We start from the raw sequence: 27,036 nt of genomic DNA on the forward strand, positions 1-27,036 counted from the left end.
TCCAATGGTCAAATTTAGAAATAAGCATTTTTTATGATTGACTCATTGTTATACAGATGATTATATCTAGATATAGATCTAATGGTTCTAGGACACGTCAATTTGATAGTATGTGATGCACTAAATATATCTCTACATTGCCATGTAGGAAGCTAAGAACCAATGGAGGACACGCCAATTTGATATTCTCCCAAACACTCCTGGTTCCAATCAAACAGAAAATTGGCATTTAAACAAAGGATTCAGCCATCTGGGATCTTGGGAGGCGTAGATTGGGTATAATGGCCCCTGAAAATAAATAAGAATAATTAAAATAAAAAAGACGAAAGGAAAGGGAAACCACTGATAATACTAAACAAGAATCACCAAAAAAGGATATTGATAAAACTGCATCACCGTCACCCCAGAAGTAAAAATAAGGGAAAATGGAAAAGAGAACTATCAACTCATTACAGACACCTGAATGCCTCTCTGATTTATGACAGTCTGGGAAAGCTTCAAGCCGAGGACCTCAACATCAATTGTCTCTCTCTCTTCATTTGTTAGCCATGATGAGAGGCAGAGGTCAAGCAGGTCCTTACCACAGTTCAAGGTTGAACCAACTTTAAGGTACTTGATCTTTCCAAACTTCACAATCCTCTCTAGATTTGAATCCGATGGTTCCTCAGCAAAACGCTGCAGCGTGTCCTTGATTGCACTGCACCAAATAGGTCGGGAAAACCTAAGGAACTCATGCACTGCCTGCACAGGTAGATTCACACTTCCCAGATCAGACTCATCACGACTTCTTCTACCATGGAAGTCAGATCCTCCAAGCTTCAAAAGATCATAGGTGTCGGCTAAGTCACTGAACACTGTTAACAAGATGAAAAAGGAGAAGGCCCATTAGAGGAAAGTAACAAATATATATAATATATAGACAGACATGTATGTGTATAATCCAGTGAAGCTGTTACATGTGACATTTGCTCTTTGGACAGGAAAGAATATCTTCATCAGTTAATTTACAGAATATCAAATTCGTGTTGTAATAACTAAATGTCATAATCATTTTTGTAAGTAAATCACTTGTGTTGTGGCATTTTGGGGAAGAACACAATCATTTGTGGAGGCAGGCGATAGGCAGTATGTATGGTACTGCCCCTATGGATTAGGAGACTCTCGTGCCTGTTCAGTCATGGCTCCTCCCTGTGGAAGGGATCCATGAATTTGATGCAGGATTTTGACAGGAATATACGGATAAAACCTGTAAATGGTGACAATATCTTTTTCTGGATGTTTAGTGTGATGATCGGGTTCTTTACAGTGTATATCCAAGCTTTCATAACATTGCAGATAACAAACAGGTATCTGTCAAGGAGTTCACAGAATGGTTTGGCTCTCAGTGTGGGTTCCTAAATTTAGATAACAAACAGGTATCTGTCGTGGAGATTAGGAGGCATTCAGCTGAACCCCCAGCAGAGTCTTGAATCTGGCTAAGAGAGCATTCAGGTTCCTTCACCAAATATTGTTACAAAATTCTGATTGGAGAGTTCCAAGTTATTCTATGGGGGATTTGACGAGTTGAGATCCCATCCAAGGTTATATTCTTTGTTTGGGCTGGCTGGATGGAATCAGATTCAGGCTGTGGATATGTTGTTGAAGAAGGGGATGAACATCAACAATGCTTGCTGCCTTTGTGGGGAGTCACCTGAGCCAGCTAATCACTTGCTTATCTATTGCCCTTTTACCCTTTCAGCATGGAGCCACTTCCTTAAGCTCTTCCAGAGGCAATGGAGTTGTCCTCAATCAGTGGCTGAATTATTATCTACTTGGAGAATAGGTGGATTTTCTATCAAATGGGAGAATCCTCCTTTGGAATCTTTTGCCTTTTATGATCTGTTGGGGTGTTTGGTGTAGTACTGTATCCCATCTAAGGTGGCTTTCTTGGTTCCGTAAGTACAGAATCTCTGCATCCGACCTAAGGTGGCTTTCTTAGTGTGGACAGCCTCACTTGGTAGATGTTTGACAAAAGATCATCTGATCAGAAGAGGAATAATACTGGATAATGATACCTGTTCTCTACACAATGAATGTTCAGAATTGTCAAATCACCTCTTTATACATTACAGATTCTCTCTCCACTTATGGAACCTAGCCTTGTTCAGATTCATCAGTCTTATGGGGTATTCTTCCTGCTATTATTTGGACAGTATGGAGGGAAAGTAACATGTTTATTTTTTATAACAAACACACAGACATAGATGTAAGAAGAAGCAAGTCAAATGGGCTATCATGTTCATGGATAAGTATACAAAAGCCATTAAAGGGAGTCCAGCCTATTTCTTGTTTTGATGCTGGACCTCGGTTTATTTAGTCATACTTTTTGTTTTGTTTTGTATATCTCCACTGTACAGTATCTCAATGTACATGGGCTAGTTGTATATTTTGGTTGGGTTGGTTTCAATATAATATATTGCCTTGCCTTTTAAAAAAAAAATATATCTCATATTTTTGTATCTAGTTTTGTCAGAATTGCAGCCTGTAGTTGTAGTCATTTACTTACATATAAGAACTATGTATCTATTTTGGTGAACGGGATAGCATGTGGCAGTCTGAAAAGCGGAAGCCCAAGAGGAACACTGCAAGGGCACCCACTTTCCCCAGTCTTGTTCATTTGTGCAATGGAAGTTCTCAGTAGAATGGTTAAAAGGGCTGTTTTGGGGAGGTTTATTGAAGGTTGAAGGTTGTACAGTAGGAAATGAGAGGGTGGAAGTAGCTTTGCTACAGTATGCATATGATACACTCCTATTCTGTGATGCCTCACAGGAGTTGTTTTATGCCATGGATGTCCTCAGATGGTTTGAAGTAGTGTCTGGTTTGCATGCGAACTTGCATAAAGGTGAACTGGTGGCAGTGGGAGAGGTCCAAGGGTTGGCTCTATGGGCAGAGGAGCGGGGATGCAAGGTGGGAAAATTACCTTTAAAATACTTGGGCATGCCTTTAGGAACAAACTGCAATTTCAAAGAAATTTTGGAACCAATAGTGGAGAGAGTTGATAGAAGATTGGCTTCTTGGAAAGCCAAGTATCTTCCATATGGAGGCAAAGTGACTTGGGTGAAAAGTGTGTTATTATCTTCTCTTCCCATGTACCTTCTGTCAATGTATCCAATCCCAGCAAGCATGACTGCCCTCATTGAAAAGAAAATGAGGGAATTTCTATGGAGAGGGTGGAAAGAAGAGAAAAGATTTCATTTAGTTAATTGGAACAAGGTCTGCAAACCAAAAAAAATCAAGTTGTAAGAAGAATAAAGAATTTTTTTGAAGATAATTAAAAAATAAAAATTATTCAAGTAATAAGAAGGTACAGGTGATGAGAAATCACCCGGCCCCAAAGAGTAAGAAAAAAACCAAGCCAAAAACAAATGAAGACACCCCCTTCCAATAAACCCTGAAATACAACAGAAGAAACAACCACCCAATTCTAAACATAAAGCAACCCCCCCAAAAAAATAAATAAAAAAAAATAAAAAAAAAATAAAAACCTAATGTTACCACCCCACCCAACAGAGGAGAGAGTTGATAGAAGATTGGCTTCCTGGAAAGCCAAGTATCTTCCATATGGAGGCAAAGTGACTTGGGTAAAAAGTGTGTTATTATCTTCTCTTCCTATCATCCTATGTACCTTCTGTCAATGTATCCAATCCCAGCAAGCATGACTGCCCTCATTGAAAAAAAATGAGGGATTTTCTATGGAGAGGGTGGAAAGAAGAGAATATTTCATTTAGTTAATTGGAACAAGGTCAGCAAACCAAAAAAATCAAGTTGTAAGAAGAATAAAGAATTTTTTTGAAGATAATTAAAAAATAAAAATTATTCAAGTAATAAGAAGAAGGTACAGGTGATGAGAAATCACCCGGCCCCAAAGAGTAAGAAAGAAACCAAGCCAAAAACAAATGAAGACACCCTTTCTTCCACTTCTCTTAAGGTCTTTCTTGCAAAATACTTACCTCCACTTCTTTATTCACCAGTCTTCAAATCAACAATTTGTCCTACTTCATGGGTCTCATCGATCATTACTTCATCTTCACTTGAGTTCCCACATTCATCTTCTTCCTCAGCAACCTCCATATCTTTTTTATTTTTTTGATAAATAGCTACCTCCATATCTTTCATCAGTGGTTTAGTTCTACACTTCTCTTTCTTTTATAAACCTTCAACCTAATAGCCTCTAAACCCCCTTATTCTTTGTTTCCTTCCCCTCCTTTTCCCAAACCAACTCTTCCTCCATCTCCTCAGAACTCTTCGTGTCAAAGCTACGCCTCTCCTTGTCCCCTAGAACTTCTGCTCCGTCCCCTTCTCCTTGTCTCTTCCTCCCCCATCCCCCCTGAATTCTTAAACGAAAATACTGTTTCTCTCCCCCATCTTCTTCTACCTCCAAAATAACCTCTCCATCTCTTCTAAAGAAATTCCCAACCTCTTTTTGAAGATATACCGACTTGGATTGCTCTCTGCAATCTGAAAATTCCTCCTAATCACCATTTACTTTCTCCCCTAAATCACCACTGTCATTTTTTTCTCGAGGAATCCTGTCACACAACTGTTTTGCGACCATTTTTTTCCTACGATGAGACGACCATGTACTACCACCTCCCTTGTCCCCTTCTAGGAATCTTCAAAAATTTTTCTCGAAGACGAATCTTCCTCTTCATAGGAATATTATGTATCACCCCATCTAGCAACATTGCAGCAGAATGTTAATCTTGTAAGAAGACTCCTACTAGACGACTACTGCAGATGACTGCAAAATATTCAAAAATTTCTTGCTTCCACAGATGAAAAGCCAAACCCAAGACTCTCACAGTCACATCATCCATTCAGATCTTTCGCATTAGAACCTTGGAAACTAGTTAGAGATCAAGAGCATACCTGCCTTTGAGTGAATTTTTATCACTGTCAAGTCTAGATTAAAGCCATCCTCCATTAATTCGATCAGAACTAGGACCTCAAGCGGGGTTGAAGACATCAATCCTTTCAATCTTAAACCACTAACATCTATTTTGCTCCAATCATCAACTTTAATCTTTCCCTCAATTCTCCTTCAGCCAATTGAAGACCAACTTTCCTTTAGAGTTGAGTTTTGCTGCAACTACCACTTCACCATAACTTGTGCCGAGATCCCTAACCATAAATTTTTCTCTACTGTTTCTCACTATTAGCTCCCATGCTTCTTTCTCAACAAGTTGTTTCTCTCCTATGTTCTCCAAAAAACTTTGTAAGATAATACCTAATTCCCTCCATCCCCTACTCTTTGTGCCCTTTGGAAAACACGGTTGCTTCTCACCCATGTTCTCCAAAAAAAAAAACTTTGTAAGAGAATACCTACATCCTTCCATCCCCTACTCTTGGTGCCCTTTGGAAAACACACCAACTGTTTTCTCCCACCTCCAAAGTGTTTGTGAAGAGCAATGAAACTTCCCTTTCTATTTTATCAAAAAAAAAATCCCTTTCTATTTTCTCTCCTTTCTGCAACATACCTTCAAAACTCTAACTCTATATAGTATCTTTCCACTCAAAAACCAACCAACTGCTTCTCCTGCCAAAAACACAGTCAACTTTTTAAACTCCCTAGCCACCAAAATCCACTTCTTTCTAATCCACTTTTCTTTGAAGATGAAAACCTCAAATTCAATCTTCACCAACCTCAAGAACATCTTCACTGACTTCTTAAACTCCCTAACTACCAGAACTTGACAATGGTGATTCCTCAAGAGAACAAATGAACGGTGATTCAAGGGAGAAAGGTGTATTCATGGCTAGCTATAAACAAACTTTTTAGAAATACAGAGTATAATTACTTTTTTTGGACATGAAAATCTTTTTGTAAAATGAGGTTTGGGACTTTGGGGGTATAGTGCTAGAGGGGCAGCTTGTATGGAATAGTAGTTGTACACGAATTTATTTACATTTTAATGCAAGACTATACCATTTCTATTAAAAAAAAGTGTATCTAGATATCTATGACCAATTTTTATTTTCGCAATATTAATATTTTTTGACAAGCTTTTTTGCAATATTAATATTACCGCTTAAAGTATTGCTTTTTTAACTTATTCAAGCATTAAATAAGAAGTTATAATAGTTGTCAAGGCCTAGGCAGGTGCCTAGTCGACAAGGCACCCTTCGAGGCTTGCCTCACCAAATCACCAAGTAGTTTTGTATATTGTGTTATAAAATACTTTTATATTCTTAATTTTTTGAGATCATAATTATAAAATAGACATAATTAAACTAAAATGTTCATTTTGTGTGTTTATATACTAATTTCTTTTTAGTATTTTCTTATTTATTAGGGTTTAATCAACACAGACATTGCTAACTGCTGTATTGAACCCTCAAAGACTTCAAAACCTGAACCAATAAAGTAAGGAAAAACTTAAAATTTTGTCTACTCAACACATTTCTTCTTCCACCTTTTCTTTTCTTCTTTTCCTACAACAAAAATAGGGGTTCAGCCCCTATATTTTTTGAATTTTCTTTTCTTTCTTCTTTTTCTTCTCATGAATATGTTGATTTTCTATACTTAAACATGAAGTTTATATTTTTCTTATGTAAATTATGGATAATTGTTAAGGAAATATAGCTATGGATCCTAGGGAACTACCCTAGGACGTGTTTTTTACTTAAAAAAATCCATCGCCTAGGAAACTAGGTGACAAGGCACCCCCCATCGCCTAGCCTTGCCTTGGCTCCTTGAAAACTATGGGAGTCGTATAATGCATACCACACGTCTTAAGCTCTTCTGTGTGTCTCAACATAACCATAATGATATATGACATATATCTTAATAGGGATTCACAAATATGCACACCAATCCTGACATTTTAGCCCATATCGGAATAGTAGAAACCCCCAACCATTAAATTGCAATATTGACTTCTTTTTCTTCACAAATATGCACACCAATCCTGACATTCTAGCCCATATTGGAATAGTAGAAACCCCCAACCATTAAATTGCAATATTGGCTTCTTTTTCTTTTCTTATTTTCTAAAACAGCATTTTAGTATCATAAGGTATGAACCCAAATACTAAAGTGTCAATATCATCAGTCAAATGGCATTGCTGACTTTCCTTTAGTTCATTTATTTTTTCAACATCAATACGGTTAAATTTATCTTTTATAAAACTGCATTACATTGTTTCATGATTTCTAATTATTATACTGAAAGAGACAACCTAATGTTCCTCAAGCTACTACTTCTCAGTATGTTCATCTTGCAACAAACATATGGGAGAGACAGGATTCCCTGCAACCAAAAACTCTGCACACACTCTGCAAGCATGGAAACCAAGCTGCACATTGGGAACATCTCCCCATGAATTTATATTCCTAATGTGCAGCTAGATGCTATGTGTGCAGAGTTTTTGCTTGCAAGAGATCCAGGCTCTTCTTTGATAGTTCAGACAAAACAAAAGTATGGGCTCATTATGCTACACAGACACAACAAGGGCATAACACAGACAAGGTTTTGGACACAAGAATTTGCACTAAAAATATCTCCCCAACACAAACAGCCCCCAGGTTGTACTGTCCATGTAACATGGGAATCAGGCAATCAGATCCAAATAGGATACTGAAGAGTGGGAATCTAGATCCTATACAAAAATTGCCTGCTTTGACATGTGTGAAAAGATTTAGACCATTGGATTCCTTATTTTCCTGCCAAAGGTTTCAGAGGACAAAAGAAAACAAACATTTCCTTTCTGGACTATGCACAGTACCTGCCAATTTTCCATCACTTCTGTAAACCTCCATCCCATGAAGGCCTGCATCTTTCAACCTCCTGATAACTGCAACAGGGTTCTTCAGAGACCATGGATGAGCTAAAGCTGCCACACCTCCTGTCCGACATATCAGTTCCACTGTTTCCTCTGCAAGGAGCTCATTACCACTGTAGGATGAGCAGAAATTTAGATGCCACTGGTAACCTATTTCTGGTATTAGAGCTACAAGAAGAAACAGAACCAATCATTTGACCTATGTTTCATCTATCATTCTAAGAACTGGCATTAACTCATTTCCTGTTGACAGGATTTCCTTTTTTGTGTGTGTGATTTGTTTTGAAAGGGCTAGCAGTTGGTGCTTCGTGCAGAAGATGTAATCTGAGTCCTAGGCTTTTGAATACTTACGTAGAGTAGGCAGGTCCACCATCATATAGATATCGATCAAAAGCTTGCTTCAGATTCTCCACATGCCCTACTTCAACCATGGCACGAGCCACATGCAACCTTCCAGGAGCCACTCCATTTCCTGCAATCCTGACAACATTCTCCCATTTAAGAGGTATCTTGAGGTTATTTAGCTTTGAAACCATATTCTTTGCACGGAGGTAACGGCCATCTCTTATGTTTTCCAAGCAATTCTCTAGTTCCTCAAATCTTGTGGGGCCACAGCTGCTGTAATATGCAAGGATGTGAACTGGCTCCTCAGCCTCAGACTCCCCTCTGTCAATTACCCATATCCAAATTTGTAACATCAGAAATGATTTTCCAGAATATCATTATATTTATATGCAGCCCTAAAATATTAGATAGTTTTACATAAATCAGAGCACCACATAATTCATAAGAATATGGAAACCTAGGTGGCCATAAATTACAAACAAATGACCTTGGAGAAAATATTGTACTGATCTCAACGCCTGGAATAATCTTGATGCCAAACTTGTGAGAAGCTTCCAGGGCTTCATGGATGCCAGACATGGTATCATGATCAGTTAAGGCAAGAACTTTTACCTGTTCTGAACACACTGAATTTGTTAAACCGGACTTCAAATATTGCATAGCTAAATATCAAAGGAAACATATAGGTAAGAATAGCAACTATTAAAACCAAGGTGCACTATATTATTTTTTCAAGGCATACAAACTTTATTGTTCACTCATTAAGAAGATCCACAAGTTTCTCAAGATTATTTAGCATATACACCCCCTCCCTTTTTCCTCCTTTTGAATATTGTTGAGGTTTTAGACAAATTGTGTAGTCTTAGTGGTAGTTTTTGATTATTTACCATTTAGACTGCAGGTGGAGACCACGACACTCTTGTTGGGTCCTTTTTGAGCAGTTATTTTAATTGTTTTATGTTGTTTTATGTGTTAGCCACCCTATAAGGGCATATTGGTCTTTGTACTCTTTATTATTTTAGACTACAAATAATAGTGAAGAGGACGGCCAGCATTGTTGCTCTTTTTTCTCTCTCAAATCTCTTCTCTTCCTTTTCTCCTTTCTTCTCTTCTTCTACAAGAAATATTCTTTTCTTTTTACAGACCTTTTTATTTCAGCACTTTTCTACTTGGTATCAGAGCTCGGCTAGGGTTTCTTGGAGTTTTTTCCATGCAGTCCTAGATCAGCTGATTGCATGAGGAGATAAAGGGTTGATCGATCTACTTCAGATTGCCGAGTTCTTGGATTTTTTGGTGTGATCTAGTCATCAGGAGGGTGATCAATGTTTTGGCATCAAAATCAAGAAGAACTAGAGTGCGGGGAAGAGTCCCAATCAAGTTGGACTCTTCAATTTTGATTTGATCTTGGGCGCTTAGGTATTGTTGGACTTCTCTAGGTATTCTATAGGGGGTGGTTAGGTTTCTAGAATTTTTTGGGCCTTCTGGAGTGGCCGATTCACTTTTCTCTCTAGTGGGAGAGTGGGAGGAGAGAGATTTCTCATCGGATAGGGTTTTCTTCTTCCAGAAAGGTTTGTTACCTTGTGTGTGAGATCAAATTGATCTTGGAGGCTCTCTACCTAATTATTTTCTACTTTTGAACTATTTGAAGTAAAATGGAGAGTTGGAGTACCGAGCAAAAGCCCACCGATAAAATGGGCCGGGGTGTTGGAGGTAGTAATGATATTTTTTGGTCTGGAATTATTACTACAGTGAAGTTTGATGGTACAAATTATCTAGAATGGGCACAATCAGCCAAGATGGCTATTGGTGCTCGTGGGAAATTAGGGTATATCATTGGGGAGGAGAAGAAACCTGATACAAATCCCTCCTAGTGGGCTAATACTGCAAAGGAGATTTGGGATGGAGTAGCTGAAACCTATTCCCAAAAACAAAATGTAGCTAGAGCCTATCAGTTAAGGAATCAAGCGATTAGTACAAACAAGGAGATAGACCTCTTGCCACCTATTTCTCCATGCTGAAAACTCTTTGGCAAGAGATCGACCACTTAGAAATTGTGGTTTGGGAGAGCATTAAGGATGCAACAACCTATCAGGGGTTGGTTGAAAAGAATAGGGTTTTTGAGTTCTTGGTTGGGCCGAACCCTAAATTCAACATTACCAAGCAACATTTCCTTTCTAGAGAAAGTGTGACTCTTTCTCAAGCTTATGCCTTTATCTCTGGGGAGGAGAGAAGGAGGAATGTCATGTTGAGACAACCTAGGATTGATCAGTCAGCTATGGTTAGTATAGTTAAATCGAAGCCAAATGGAGACAAAGGGAGTAGTGAGGCTAGGAAGGAGGACAAGGACATGGTGTGTGACTATTGCAAGAAGACTAAGCATACCAGAGACACTTGTTGGAAGCTTTACCCTCATCTCGTACTAACTCAGGTCAAGAACAAGAAGGGAAATGCAAATGTGACGATTACAGGAGACCCTTCAAGACCCCTCTCCTAGAGGCTGATCTGGAGTCCATTGCAACAACAGTAGTGAGGACTGAATTGGAAAAGTATGGACAGCTTATGAGTAAGAAGGGTTTAGTTAGTTCTAGTTCTTTAGATGGGCAGAACAGTGCAAGAGACAACCATACTACTTCCTTTGCTCATACAGGTAGTTCATATGCAATTACAAATCATGTATCCACCTCAAGCAAGGAGGGACCTCCCTGGATTATAGACTTAGGAGCATCTGAACACATGACCAATATATCTACCCTCTTTAGTTCTTACCAATTGTGCTCTAGTAGAGATAGAATCTCTACAGCAGATGGTTCCCATATTCCCATTGCTATGAAAAGGAGAGTTAGAGTGACTAATAACATTACTTTATCCTCTGTCTTACATGTCCCTAAACTCCACACTAATCTTCTTTCAGTAAGCTCTGATAAAAATTTTGAACTGTTCAATGACCTTTCTTCCTAGTAATTATGTTTTGCAAGATCTGGAATCAAAGAGGATGATTGAAAGTGGTCGTGAGGTGAATGAAATCTACCTTTTGGATGAGATTCCGAGACATCAGAGCCATCATGTTAGTAGCAATAGTAGTAGTCGATCAGAGTCGGTGAGTCAAATTATGCTCTGGCATAATCAATTTCCTTCTTTGTATGCTCTTTCTAATTTGAAAAATGAGCCGATCTCGTCTTTCATCACCCCGTCCTCTTCCACTTCTGGAATTGGGTGGAACTTGGGTCTAAGAAGGGATTTGAGGGACTCAGACCTCGACAATATTTCGAGCCTTATTGCACTTCTTGATAACGTTGTCTTAGACCCCACTAGGGCAGAATCTAGAATTTGGACACCTACCCCCAATGGCATCTTCTCTTGTGCTTCGTTCTTCAAAGTCTTAAGTCAGTCCACCTGTCCTACCTTCCCCCCTTTCCCTGTTGGTGAGGTTTGGTGCAGAGCAATACCTCCTAGGGTTGGTAGTTTTTGTTGGGAAGCCTATCTGGAAAGAATCAACACTGGTGATCTACTCCAAAAGAAGAGACCCAATACTTGCTTGTCACCTCAGTGGTGTGTTCTATGTAAAGCGGATGGGGAGGCTGGTTTTCACCTACTGGTGTCTTGCCACTTTGCGAGGTCAATTTGGGATTGGGCTTCCTCCTTATTTGGATGCAGTTGGAATCCCCCATCAGACTTGCAGGGCCTTTTCTCCCCTACCTTTTTCAGGTGGCGGATAAAAAGGGAAGGATAATGTGGAGAGGACTAAGGGCTGCAGTATGTTGGACATTGTGGGAGGAAAGAAACTCCAGGATATTCTCAAAAACCCAAAGAGGAGCAGCAGATCTGAGGGCCATCATACATATTAGGGCGGTACAGTGGCTGAAATATTTGGAACTATTCACAGATTACACTATGGATGACATGTTTAGGAAGTGGGGTGAAATTGCAAATTGCACACAGACCAAGGCAGTAATGAATGTGACTTGGACTCCCCCACCTAGTGGATTCTTGAAATTAAACTTTGATGGATGCAGTAGGGGAAATCCGGGGCAATCGGGGATTTGAGGTGTTTTTAGGGACGAAAATGGAGTCATCTCTGACACGTTCTCAGGCCTAATTGGAGTGGGTGACTCCCTTAGAGCTGAGATCTTTGCAGTTATGGAAGGAGTCCGGAAAGCTGAGGAGTTGAACATCAAAAAACTCATAATTGAAGGGGATTAAGAGGTGGTGATAGGGTGGCTAACTAAAGATCAAAATGGCTTATGGAAGTACAACAATGAGAGGAGGAAATTCATGTGGCTGGTGCGGGAGATGGAAGTTAAGACATGTTGGGTTAAAAGATCGACTAATTCCCTAGCTGACGGTTTAGCTAAACAAGGGGCAGAAAGGGATTCACTGTTTTGGGCTAAGCTGTAACTTTAGTGTCGTCTTTTTTTCTTCTTTTCTCTTTTTCTTCTTTTTTTCCTTTTATGAGGCTCTTTGTAGCTCTTAGAAGATAAGTGTGTTTGTCTTCCTCTTATAAATTTTCTACTGATGATTTAATGAAAGTGTATTGATCAAAAAAAAAAAAAAATTAATCATTTGGGTCATATTTCTTTCATTTCATTGAGCTTTTTGTCTCCAAAGTTGTTTGAGTTTGTTTAGTTGTCTAGTTTGGAATGTGAAAGCTATCAGTTGGGAAAGCATTGTACACATTATTTTAAACCAAGTAATAAAAGAAGTTCCTTTGCTTTTGATATTGTTCATATTGATGTATGGGGTCCTTACCACATTTCTTTCATGGGTGGTTACTGTTATTTTCTCTTGTTTGTGGATGATCATACACAGTATTCTTGGATATACCTGATGAGATCACATGATGAAATACCCATTTTGGTGCGACAATTCTACCAGATGGTTCTCACACAATTTGGAGTGAAGACTAAAGTCTTCAGATCAGATAATGCTAGAAAATACTTTGAGGACTTGTCCTCATACTTTTTGGAGCATGGTGTGATTCATCAAATTAGTTGTGCATACACACTATAACAGAATGGGGTAGCAAAGAGGAAGAATAGACATATTGTGAAGGTGGCAAGGAGACTTATGGTGTGTGCCTCAATTCCTATGCGTTTTTGGGGGGATGCAGTTCTCACAGCTGTGTATTTGATTAACCATGTTCCTTCACACACTTTGGGTTTTAAGGCACCTTTCAGCTTGCTTTTTCCAGATGGGGAGATATTTCATATACCTTTGAGAGTCTTTGGGTGTGTTTCCTTTGTTCACATTCTTGATCCCCATCGCAAGAAATTGAATCCTAAGGCCAAGAAATGTGTTTTCGTTGGGTATGCTCAAAACCAAAAGGGGTATTGTTGTTATGATCTAGTGCCGGGGAACAGGTTTGTCACTATGGATGTTACACTTTTTGAGTCTACTTTCTTTTTCTTGGGTGGTTCTCCTCAGGGGGTGTTTTGGGGAGAACTCACAACCTGTCTCTCTTCTGATGTCATTTATTCCTTCATTTTATCCACCTATTCCACCATCAGTAGCTACGGTTCCACTACCTAATCCACTATGGCCAGCCTCACAGGTTTATCAGCGCCACAAAAAGAGGGTTGACTCCACACATGCTCAAATAGAAGAACATGCACCACTCTCCGCCAGTCCATCTGAGATCCCAGGTTCGGCTGATATAGTTCTAGGTATTTCCCTTGAGCCTGAGCCTGTTATTTCCCCTGATAGTGATGTTTCTATACCTAACACTGTTGTGGCAACTGATCCCACTAATCTTGATCTTCCCATTGCACTCCACAAAGGAAAGAGAAAGTATACAGCCCATTGCATTTCACACCATCTCTCCTACAGTGCCTTATCACCCTCTTACCGTGATTTCCTTTTTTTTCCTTGGATTTTGTGTCCATACCCAGGAATGTCAATGAGGTTGTCTCCAAACCTGAGTGAAAACTAGCTATGCAAGAAGAAATGGAAGCCTTGGTTAAGAATCAAACATGGGAAATAATTGATCTTCCTACAAACAAAGAGACAGTCGGATGCAAATGGGTGTTCATTGTGAAATAGTACAAGGCTAATGGTAACATAGAGAGGTACAAGGCAAGGTTGGTTGCAAAAGAGTATACACAGACCTAAAGTAATGATTACCTGGAGACTTTTGCACCAGTTGCTAAGATAAGCTCAGTTCGGATTCTCTTGTCCCTGACAGCTACATATTCACGGCCTCTATTCTAACTTGATGTTAAAAATGCTTTCCTTAATGGTGATCTACAAGAGGAGGTATATATAGACATTCCAACTAGTCTTTATGAGAATGTTGGTAAGGGAAAAGTTTGCAGGCTGAAAAAATCACTATATAGTTTGAAACAGTCACCTAGGGCATGGTTTGACAGGTTCAAAAGAGCACTTATCCGTTTTGGGTACACAAAGACTCAACCTGACCCAATGTTTTAAAATGCGGAGGCATGATGCGAGGCGTTCCACTACCAAGAGGCATGAGGCGTAGTTCAGAATGCAATAAGAACAAGCCTCTTTAAGAGGAGAGGGGTTAGGAGGAGGAAGGGGGGGAGGATGAAGAGGAAGGGGGGATCTCATTTTTTTTTCTTTTTTCTAATAAAAATCTTTTTATATTAAGAAGAATAAAGATGCATAACATTAGTTGAAAGGGGGGGTCTACACGGCAAATCCCCCCAGTCGAAGGGGCAGGGGGCAAACCACTTCCTTTCCCCTTATCTTTTCTTCCCTTCCTTTTCCTTTTCCTTTTCTCTTTTCTTCTTCCCTTTCCTTTTCTTTCCCTTCCCTTTCTTTTCCTTTCCTTTCCTTTCCTTGTTTTTTTCTTTCTTTTCTGTCTTTCTTTATAAGATGTGCATGAGGCGTACGCCTCTAGCATGCCTCAAGAAAAAAGCGCATGAGGTGTATGCCTCAAAGGTGTCAGCGCCTCTGGCATACGCCTTTGGGCGTTTTGGGAGCGCCTCACCTAGAGGCGCACCTCCAGGCGTACGCCTCCCGCGCCTTTTAAAACACTAATCTGACCATACTCTCTTTGTAAAAAAGAAAGAGGCACTCTTGTCAGTATTGATTGTATACGTAGATGATATAGTTGTTACAGGAAATGATCTGAAGGAGATTGATGCACTCAAAAAGTCACTATAGCAAGAGTTTGAGATCAAGGATCTAGGTGAACTGAAATACTTTCTAGGGATTGAGGTTGCAAGATCCAAGTATGGGATTTTCATCTCAAAAAATGTATGTGTTGGACTTACTATAGGAGAGCAAGAAGCTAGGAACTAAACCAACCGATACTCCTATTAACCCAAATCATAGAATTAATGCATTGGATGGTGAGTTGGTTAAGGATGTGGAAAGATATCCAAGTATGGGATTTTCATCTCTTATGTTGTTGGTGTTGTGAGTCAGTATATGCATGCTCATCGGGTTCAGCACTAGGAAGCCATTAAGAGGATACTTGCATACTTGAAGAAGCATCCTAGCATAGGGTTTCTTTTCTCAGACCATGAAAATTTAAAGTTGGAGTCCTACATAGATGTAGATTGGGCAGGTTGCTTAGATGACAAGAGATCTACGTCAGGGGTATGCACCTTTGTGGGAGGAAACTTGGTTTCATGAAAGAGTAAAAAACATTCAGTTGTGGCTAGATCAAGTGCAAAGGCTGAATATAGATCTATGGCTCATGGTGTTTCAGAACTACTTTGGGTGAGATCTCTACTGAGTCACTGAGTGAGATTGGAATAAAAGCTGAGGAGCCCATGATGTTATATTGTGACAATCAAGCTGCAATCAATATTGCCCACAAATCCAATTCAGCATGACAGGACTAAACACATTGAGGTTAATAAACACTTCATAAGAGAAAGGGTGACAACTAGAGAAATCTGCTTGCCTTATGTCTCCTCTGAACTACAATTAACTGATGTTTTCACCAAAGGGGTTGCAAAGAACAAGCTTGAATACAACCTACACAAGTTGGGAATGTGTGACATTCACTCCCAACTTGAGGGACAATGTTGAGTTTTTAGACAATTGTGTAGTCTATAGTGGTGGTTTTTTATTTTTTTTATCAATAACAAGAAACTTTATTAATGATGTGAAACTATGTGAAACTTTAATTACAACAAGAGGGGGGAGGTAAAATGCCTTAACTCCCCACCAACAGAGTACATTGGAGGAAAGTTAAAAGTTAGCCCAAAATATAGATTCCCTATTCACCCCTTGCTTGGCTAACCCATCAGCAACTGAGTTAGCAGTCATTTTCACCCAGCTGTATTACATTACCATATCTCTACTCAGCCATTTGAATTTTTTCCTCTCATTTGTAAAATAAGAGTAAACAGAGGAAGAAGATGAATTTGTTATATTATTCATCAATCTCGTATGTATATATACAAGTTACAAATTCTATGTTAGGAAAGAATATATTAGGAAAGAAGACTAATTAAATTCTTACAAATCTGTCCTACAATCAAGGTAAATCATATCTCCCTAGTATTTACTTCCTATTTTAATTATACAGTCTATAACATCATATCTCCCTAGTATTTACTTCCTATTTTAATTATACAGTCTGTAACATTTTCCTATTTTAATTATACAGTCTGTAACACTCCCCCTCAAGTTAGAGCATAGATATTAATCATGCCCAACTTGTTACAAAGATAATCAACCCTAACCCCATTAAGAGCCTTCGTGAAGATATCTCCCAGTTGTTCTCCTGTTTTCACATAACCTGTGGAAATCAAACCTTGCTGAATCTTTTCACGAACAAAATAGCAATCAATCTCAATATGCTTAGTTCATTCATGAAAAACAGGATTAAATGCAATGTGAAGAGCAACTTGGTTATCACACCACAACTTGGCTGGTACTGAAGTTTTAAGACCTACTTCAGTCAGAAGCTGATATATCCACATTATTTCACACACAGACTTGGCCATAGCTCTATATTCCGATTCTGCACTCGAACGTGAGACAACATTCTGCTTCTTGCTTTTCCATGAAACTAGATTCCCTCCAACAAATACACAATAGCCTGAAGTAGACCTTCGATCTTCCTTGGATCCTGCCCAATCAGCATCTGAAAAACATTCAATTCTAGTATGACCATGATTGCCATACAAAATTCCTCGCCCAGGTGCTCCTTTTAAGTAGCACAAAATTTGTTCTACAGCTGTCCAGTGATTAACTGTTGGAGAGGACATGTACTGACTCACCACACTAACTGAATACGCAATATCTGGACGAGTTACAGTAAGATAATTCAACTTTCCAACCAATCTTCTATATCTCTCAGGATCTTCAAATAATTCACCATCTTTTGTGAGCTGCAAGTTAGGAATCATTGGAGTGCTACTTGGCTTAGCTCCCAACTTTCCCGTCTCAGACAACAAGTCAAGTACATATTTCCTTTGAGATAAGAATATTCCCTTCTTGCTTCTTGTTACCTCAACACCCAAGAAGTATTTCAACATTCCCAAATCTTTGGTATGAAACTGAGTGTGGAGAAAGGATTTAAGGGATGAAATCCCTGTAGTATCACTCCCTATAATGACAATATCATCCACATACACAACTAACAAAATGATGCCAGCAGCAGAGTGCTTGAAGAAAACAAAATGATCAGACTTACTTTTCTTCATACCAAAATTCTCAACTGCCTGACTAAACTTTCCAAACCAGGCACGAGGACTCTACTTCAACCCATACAGAGACTTATGAAGATAGCAAACTTTCCCATACTCCCCCTGAGCAACAAAGCCAGGCGGTTGCTCCATATAAACTTCTTCTTGAAGATCCCCATGAAGAAAAGCATTCTTGATGTCTAACTGATGAAGGGGCCAATTATAAGTAGCTGCCATAGAAATAAACAACCTGACAGAAGTAAGTTTAGCAACAGGAGAAAAGGTATCAGAATAATCCACTCCATAAGTCTGAGCATATCCTTTAGCAAAAAGACGAACTTTCAATCGGGCAATGGACCCATCAGGATTGACTTTAACTGTAAACACCCATTTACACCCAATAGCCTTCTTATTTGAAGGTAAATTTACCAAGGTCCAAGTACCATTGTCCTCTAAAGCATTCATCTCCTCAATCATAGCATTGCACCATCCAGGGTGAGAAAGGGCTTCTTTAACAGTCTTAGGAACAGAGATAGAATCAAGAGATCCAATAAAAGAACAAGAAGAGGACGACAAATGATTACAAGACACAAATGAAGATACTGGATAAGTATACTTACGCTTACCTTTACGAAGAGCAATAGGAAGATCATCATTAGAGACTGGTTCTGATGACGAAGAAACAGGATCAGTTGAGACTGGATCTGCCGACGAAAGAGCTGGTGCAGGACATGGATCCGGAGGGGTTGGTCGCCGAGAATAAACCTATACTGTAGGTGGCTTAGGCCTGACAGGAGCAGATTCAATAGGATGTGAACCAGATGATGTGACAGTATAGATTAACAAATCATCATCCTCCCCCTGACTTGAATGAGGAGTAGATGGAAAGAAAGGTGTATCTTCTAGGAAATTAACATCACCTGACACAAGATATCTGTGAAGAGTAGGACAATAACATCTATACCCTTTTTGAACACGAGAATACCCAAGAAAAACACACTTCAAAGATTTTGGATCTAGTTTGGTAACCTGAGGACGAACATCCCGAACAAAGCATGTACACCCAAATACCCTAGGCTCAATAGGAAATAGTGTTTTATTTGGAAACAGAACATGATAAGGAGTCTTACCCTGAAGGACAGATGAAGACATACAGTTAATCAAAAAACATGTTGTGGAAACTGCATCAGTCCAGAAAGGTTTAGGAACCTTCATTTGAAATAACAAAGCTCTTGCAGTTTCAAGAAGGTGTCTATTTTTCCGTTCAGCAACCCCATTTTGAGATGGTGTATCTACACAAAAAGTTTGATGAAGAATGTCATGCTGAAGCATGTAAGTTTGAAAGGATTCTAACAAGTACTCCTTAGCATTATCACTTCTCAATATTTGTACAGAAACATTAAATTGAGTTTTAACTTCAACACAGAAAGCAGAAAAATGAGAAAACACCTCAGAACGATTTTTCATTAAATATAACCATGTCATACGAGAATAATCATCAACAAAAGTAACAAAATACTTAAACCCAGTTTTGGACACAACTAGACACGGACCCCAAACATCTGAATGGACTAATTCAAAAGGAGCATTAGCTCGTTTATTGACTCTAGGACTCGAACTAAGACGATGGTGTTTAGCAAACTGACAAGATTCACAATTTAATGACGACAAATTCTAAAATTGAGGACAAATTTGCTTTAACACATGGAAAGAGGGGTGGCCCAACCGACAATGTGCTTCAAAAGGGGTTACAACTCCAGAACAGGCTATGGATCTTGGAACTTGTGTATCAAGGATGTAGAGACCTCCAGACTCGTGTCCCTTACCAATAATCTTCTTCGTCGCAAGATCTTGAAATAAACAATAATCAGGAAAAAATGAGATAGCAATTAAGGGTACGAGTGAGTTTGTTAACAAAAATTAAATTAAATGATAACTAAGGTAAACTAAGAACATATGACAAAGGAAGTGATGGTGTTGGACTAATTGTGCCAGACCCAATAACACAAGATGTTGACCCATCTGCTAAAGTAACAGGAGAGGTAGATTTATGTGACTGAAAGGTAGAAAACAGACTTGAATTACATGTCATATGATCTGTAGCTCCAGAATCAATGACCCATTTTGAAGAAGAGGAAACAAGACATGTATTGGGTTTACCTGACTCGACGATGGCAATTACAGGAGTAGATTGAGGTTTCAATGATTCTTGGTACTGAGCAAATTTGGCATATTCATCTGCAGATATCATAACAGACTTCTCAGAAGTATCCGTGGTGGATGCAATATGGGTTGACTGAGTTTTCTTATTCTGCAACTTCCTGCAATCCCGCTTCATATGTCCTGGCTTATGATAGTAATGACACACTATCTCTCCTAACTCCTGTCCACGAGTATTAGTATTCCTGTCATAGTTACTTGACCTACCACTACCACTCCTGTATTGTTGTCTCCCTGATTCAGATGTATTATTGCAGCTGACAAGGGCACTACTAGGCTGAACAGATAGAGAACATTCTATACGAAGGACCCTACTAAAAGCATCTTGTAGAGAAGAGATCTCTGAACTAGAAAGAATCTAAGATTTAGCAGTCTCAAATTCAGAAGGTAGGCCAGCTAAAAAACTCATAACAGCCATCTTTTCTCGCTGAGCTTGTTGAACAGTCACATCAGTACTAAACGGAAGCAACATATTAAGTTCTTCATATGTTTTCTTGAAATCCATGAAATAGCTTGTAAGAGATCTATCGCCTTTGTCTGCCCTGTAAAAGGCTTTGCACACATCATAAATGCGGGAAATATTCCCCTTTCCGGAGTACAAGAACTCTAGATAGTTCATTAATTCCTTAACAAATCCACAGTGAGTGACTAAACCAACCACCTCACTTTCAATGGAGTTGCGTATCTACAAGAGCAAACGGGCATCCTCCCTCAACCAAGACTTTCTCGAGTCATCATTAGGAGGGTCATCAGTCAAATGGTTATCCATAGCAATACTCAGCAAATATAGTTGAACAGTTTTACTCCAATTCAGATAATTAGAGCCATTAAGCTTATGCTCAGTTATTTTTGACATCACTGGAATAACATCCGACATAACTACTGATTTCTTGTCTGCCATAATCTCAAAATTCAAATAAACAGAATATTTTGAACACTGAAAATCAATCAGAGCACACCTATTGAAAACACCGGAATGGATATGCACATAACAAAGCACAAATATGTGCTATACAGGACGAGGCGAGCCAAAAGACAACGACCGAAAAAAAAAATTCCGGCGACAGATGTGCCTCCACGTGCCGGCGCGCGTGACTGTGGCAGAATCTTCAGGCGGTGCGAGAGACACGCGCAGGGCTGCTGACTGTCGGACTTTGCAGAGACTAGATGCTCTGACTGCTCCAAGGAGGTGACCCGAAACACCCAGAAATTTTCCTCTACCTACTGTTTACTTAAAACAAAAGGGCAGGCAGAGACTAGATGCTCTGATACCATGTAAAATAAGAGTAAACAGAGGAAGAAGAAGAATTTGTTATATTATTCATCAATCTCGTATGTATATATACAAGTTACAAATTCTATGTTAGGAAAGAATATATTAGGAAAGAAGACTAATCAAATTCGTACAAATCTGTCCTACAATCAAGGTAAATCATATCACCCTAGTATTTACTTCCTATTTTAGTTATACAGTCTGTAACATCATATCCCCCTAGTATTTACTTCCTATTTTAATTATACAGTCTGTAACATCTTCCTATTTTAATTATACAGTCTGTAACAGTTATACCTCCACAAACCATTGTTTTCTTCTTTTAGCCATCTAATCACCACCTCCGAGTCACCTTCAAGGACCAAACGTTTGATGTTCAAATCTTTCGCTCTTTGGATACCTTCCAGAGCTGCAAAAATCTCAGCCCTAAGAGAGTCTCCTCCAATTGGGCCTGAGAACATGGCAATAACAACCCCACCCTCATTCCTGAACACTCCCCCAATCCCAAAAGGCCCTGGATTCCTTAAGCAACTACCATTAAAATTCAGTTTTATGAACCCAGAGGGAGGAGGGGTCCAAGAAGGGCTACGAGTCCTCTTACATAGGGCAGAGGTAGCTATCTCTTTCCAATTTCTTACCAAATCAGCCACAGAATAGCCTGAGAACAGCTCCATAGTTTTCAGTCAGTGTGCTACCCTTACAAGATTTATATCTAATAAATCTTCCAAGGTTCTTTCCTTACCTGAAAATATTCGAGAGTTTCTTTCTTCCCATAGGGACCAACACACTGCTGCCCTAATGCTTCTCCACATAATCTTCCCTCTTTTCTTCGGCCATCTAAAAAATGAAGAGAACAAGCTTAAGACACTCCTAGGGAGAGTCCAAATACACCCAAAGAGGGATAAAGCCCACTCCAATACTGTTTTCGCGACCGAGCAAGTAACCATGAGGTGGTAACTAGTTTCCCCATCAACTTTACAGAGAGTACATCTATTAGGAAGTAAACAAGAATTGAGTCTCTTTTTCTAAAGTAGGTCATTTGTGTTAATTCTTTACAAGAAAGTTTCCCAACAAAAACTACTAACCCGAGGAGGAATGGGCTTACTCCAAACTTCTTTAACCGGGAAGGACAACCCAACAGGAACAGAAGGCTGAGTTAATGTCTCAAAAAACAAAGCACAGGAGAAATTACCTGAGGAGGAAGGGATCCAAAATCTGGTGTCCTCCTTATTAGGGTCCAAGAAGACATTTTCAAGGATGGCTAACAGAGACATGATGCATCCCAAGTATGTATCCTTAATTGCCCTTCTTAGGCCTAACTTCCACCCAAAACCAAAAGAAGAAACAGAAGGGCTTAAGAAGGATGAGATGGGTTCATGTTTCAAATCTAACAAAGCATACAAAGAGGGAAATTGGTCCATCAAGGGTGAATCCCTAACCCAATGGTGTTCCCAAAATTTTGATTATTTACCATTTAGATTGGAAGTGGGGACCACAACACTCTTGTTGGATCCTTTTTGAGCAGTTATTTTAATTGTTTTATGTGTTAACCGCCCTATAAGGGCATATTGGTCTTTATACTCTTTATATTTTAGACTATAAATAATAGTGAAGAGGGCGGCCAGCATTATTGCTCTCTTTTCTCTCTCAAATCTCTTCTCTTCCTTTTCTCCTCTCTTCTCTTCTTCTACAAGAAATATTCTTTTCTTTTACAAATTTTTTATTTCAGCACTTTTCTACTAATATAATTGTTACTATTTCTCAAAAGAAAAAATTTCTCAAGATTATATACCATGGTAGTAAAACCTAAAAAATATCATCGATGGCAGATATCTGGAAATATTCTGCATGTGACTAGTATGGACACAAATGTGATTGCAATATCAGGAGAAAAAAAATATGTCTTTGGCAAGAGGGGGTGGGATGGGTTAAGACAAAGAAAAATGATTGCTGTTAATGAAAGGGCAACCACTATAAGGATGCCCCAAGTGTCATGAACCATGTGATTTAGTAACCTTTCTAAAGTAACTTTAATTTTCTATGGAGACATCATGTTAATGTCATTAATTAAAATTACTTATACTTCTGGAACAGTTACAATAACAAAAAATAGCACCCCGTCAGACAACGTTATGCACACAATGTGCTTTCTGCTAGTATACATAAAAAAACTCGACAAATTCTGTTTAGACATTACTTATAAAAAAGGAGTCAACAATGATTTTCAACTTTGGACTATGAAAAATAAAAGAATGAACTAAACAAGAAATATCTTCAACAGTCCAACCCTTATCTATCAAACAATTCCCTCTGTTACTGCTCATTGTTCCCCAATACCACTGAAGTGGAAATAGGAACCATAGTCAAATGGAAAGGGTTTGAGATTGGGGTTAAATTTTTATGGAAGGTAATTCAAGGGTTTTTTAGAACAAGAATTTGAGTTTAACTATTCAATCAAATGATATCAAACATGTTTCCCATCTCTTACCAAGTCTATGTGAAATGATTATATCATCTACCAAGCATTGATTCATAAGGAACTTGGGGGCATTAATAATGGTGAGATCTGCCACATCTTGTTTTTTCAATCCTACAGTCACGATGTTACCCTTCACTAACTATTATCTTTTGTGATGACACTTCCAAGCTCCAATGAGGAGATATGGTCAAGACTAGACAGTAGTTCCTCACAAAACATGGGCCCATCTAGGATTGAAGGGACTTGTCTTTTGATAGCAGAGGAAATGTGATTCAGTTATAATGCCTTTATGGAGATATCAATCCCACTAAAGCCTAGGTAATTACTCTTCTTGTCAGTGTTAGAGAGCTTCTGATAAATGCTTTCAGAGAGGCCCTTTGAGGCTTCTGCACTTTTGAATAAGATCAAAATGCTTTAGGTTCATCCACCATTGTTCCAAAATGGATTCCAGAGGAGCTTAAAACTAATACAGACTTGCTGTAGTTGGGCATTGAAAAGGAAAAGTGCATGGAAAGTGACATAAGATCGCACCAAAAAAATAAAAGATAAGATGTATAGCCTGCATAGCTCTTGAATTGACTTTTCTTTTAATTGTTGGCTTTCTGTATAGCTTTTTTGTACCTTTTCTATACTATCAACAAATGCTTTTTATCAATGATCATTACAACCACCCACCCACACACTCATAGAAGGGGGGAGCACTCTTTGACATCCATATAAGTGACAAATAGCAGTACCCAATTATCGAAATTAAGAGGGGATTCTTGCACCAAAAGAACACGAATAAATTGATAGTCCAGGAGAATGGAATACAACTAGGGACTTTAGCTGGAAACAGCAATGACCATAGATTTTATGGAAAGGATTCCAACATTTCATATAATCATATCTTTAGAATATTAAATGGACAAGGAGCTAAAGCTGAGTATATGAATGATTATAAACTTTGGTACATAGGAAAGGACTGATGTAAATAAAGGCCATAAAATGGTAAACACTAAGAGAGTAGGTAATGCAATTTTGTTGATAAAGTGTGCATAGAGATTATCAATATTATTAATGCACATGCACCTCAAGTAATATTTTTTATTACATTCAGAGACAATTAGGAAGATATGATAAATTAGTTTAGGGAATCTCAAATAGTTATATGGGTAATTAAGGGATAAATTTAGTGAAGAAAGAGAACAGAATTTATAAGAGGACAATAAATTTGTGTGAAATTATATGGATGAGTTGGTTAATAGGAAAAGAACTTCTTGGAGAATTTAGAGGGAAAGGCAACCAATTAATAAACCAATTAGTTATTGTATTTTTAGGGCCATTGCTTGGTGCAATGGTAAAATCTTGGGCTGATGAGCATGAGAATACGGGTTCAATCCTGATACCAACCACTGTGCTAGGTCTTAACCAGTCTAGCCCTCCCAATACCCCAGATAGCTGGAACCAACATTGGGCAGCAGAGCACCAGCAAATAACCCAAAAAGGTTCTATGATTCCATTTTCGGTTATTTACCTTCTTCCCCCAATATATGTTTTTTACCTTCCCAATGCACTTTTTATTATGGATTAAAGTTCTAATCAGTAAATTCAGGGATACAAAAGCCTCAAAGCCTTGTAAATTTGAGTGCCATACCCCAGGAAAAAATAACTAAAAGAAACAGATTTTCAAGGGGGGGGGGAGAGAGAGAGAGAGAGAGAGAACCTGTCCTGATCATAAATCCTAAACTCAAATAACCATTTTGCACAAAACAGCAAGCATAAACTAATCTTTTCTTAATTATTTATTAAATTTAATTACATATGGGCTCATAGAAATTATGTGTAATTTGTACATTTTCTAAAGCTTCAACATGTACAGCAATGTATGTTACTAAAGCAGCAATAGAATAAAGTAAACCAAGCAAAAAGTTCAAAAAAATAGATATAGACTATCATATAAAATGAATAGCATATAATTAAGAAACAAGCACCAAAAGAGAAACCAACCAAATTCCTAATAAAATACGGAGCCAGCAACTGGAAATAACAAAAGGCAACATATCTACCTGCTAAAATTATCAGACAAGCATCCATTTCAAAACACAGAAGAAATACGAACGTAGAAAGCATAACAAAAATAAACAAAAGTCAAGTTCAAAAGCAAAACAGGGAGTCAAAAACAAAAGCAAACGTCAGTAACGGAATAACCACCAAAAACAACAAAAATAGAAACCGACTATGATGCCGGATGAACTTATAACCAATCAGCCGGTATCATAAAAGTGATAAGCAATGAGGTGGGTTTTCGTCAAAATTCATGGGGGGGTTTGATTGGTCAAAGTCTTTCCGGTATCAGGTCTTTCCGGCTAGATTTTTTCCCGTTTGATATACCAAATAAAATAACCAAAACAACTCACAATATCCATCAGAAAAGAAGACCTATATCAGATATTCATTCAACAAGACTGAAATAATGAACAAGGATAGCAATCTTGAAGCAAAATCCACCTGATATATTCATTCGGTGACAAAGACCGTAAAAAATAAATTACAAAGAAATAAATTACCCCGTTTCTATGGGCTCTCTCAACAAGCGCTGTAGGAGACAAAACCCCATCACTACGAGTCGAATGAGAATGTAACTCGAATACCACCCTATCCGCAAATTTATTATGACTCCTCTGCACCCCAAAATCATCGACAGAAGAAGAAGTAGAAGCGGAATTAGAATCCAGAAAAGCCCATTCGCTCACATATTTGGCAGCAAGACTCTGCTCCACAGTCATCTTCTTATTCTTCTTACTGCCACCCTTCTTCTTGGCTTTCTTCGTCATATTTCCGCCGTTGCCGTCACCACTGCTATTCATACACCGCCGTTGTTACTATGAGGAGAATATCCGTCGCTCATGTCCACACCCCACCTGGGAAGTAAAATTTTTTGCAGAGACGATCTAAACAAACCAAAGCCTGCAAACCTATAATGTTTTAGCAATCTGGGAACTTTTCTTTTTTACTTTTCTTTCCCTCCTTTTCTCCCCCTCCCTCACTCCTTACATATAGCCCCTATTTATTTTTTCTATTTATCGTGTCGCGAGATATCCAATATCTCGTAACGAAGGATCTTTTTTTTCTTAAGGTCGTGGTCCGACAGGTGTGGAAGAGTACTCGCAGTTTGGATTGGTGTCTGCGGTCTGTTCTCGATAAGTCTGCATTCATGAATCATGATCAGATGTTATTTCTTTTCTTCCCTCCTTTTTAACGTTGATCTTTTGGTCTTTTGCTCGGGTATCTTCTTCATATTTGTCTTCTTT

At 38.7% G+C, this 27,036-nt stretch overlaps 1 protein-coding gene across 2 annotated transcripts; it reads right to left on the minus strand.

Annotated features, from left to right (window-relative positions):
- On the minus strand, positions 1-26,769 carry LOC104605946 (uncharacterized). 2 transcript variants are annotated; one of them, XM_010270910.3, is made up of 6 exons: positions 26,293-26,769; positions 8,654-8,778; positions 8,173-8,487; positions 7,765-7,934; positions 460-854; positions 1-288 (listed from the first exon to the last, which is right to left on the minus strand). In XM_010270910.3, exons 1-6 carry the CDS (start codon positions 26,590-26,592, stop codon positions 211-213), a joined length of 1,383 nt encoding a protein of 460 aa, XP_010269212.1. In that variant the 5' UTR covers positions 26,593-26,769; the 3' UTR covers positions 1-210. The 2 variants fall into 2 exon arrangements, with proteins under 2 accessions (XP_010269212.1, XP_088748094.1); XM_088891968.1 differs by having other exon boundaries at positions 8,654-8,783; positions 26,293-26,768.
- Between the last annotated feature and the right edge of the window lie 267 nt (positions 26,770-27,036).

This window comes from Nelumbo nucifera, chromosome 1 (genome assembly GCF_055504915.1).
Source record: "Nelumbo nucifera cultivar China Antique chromosome 1, China Antique-T2T, whole genome shotgun sequence".
Taxonomy (NCBI): Eukaryota; Viridiplantae; Streptophyta; class Magnoliopsida; order Proteales; family Nelumbonaceae; genus Nelumbo; species Nelumbo nucifera.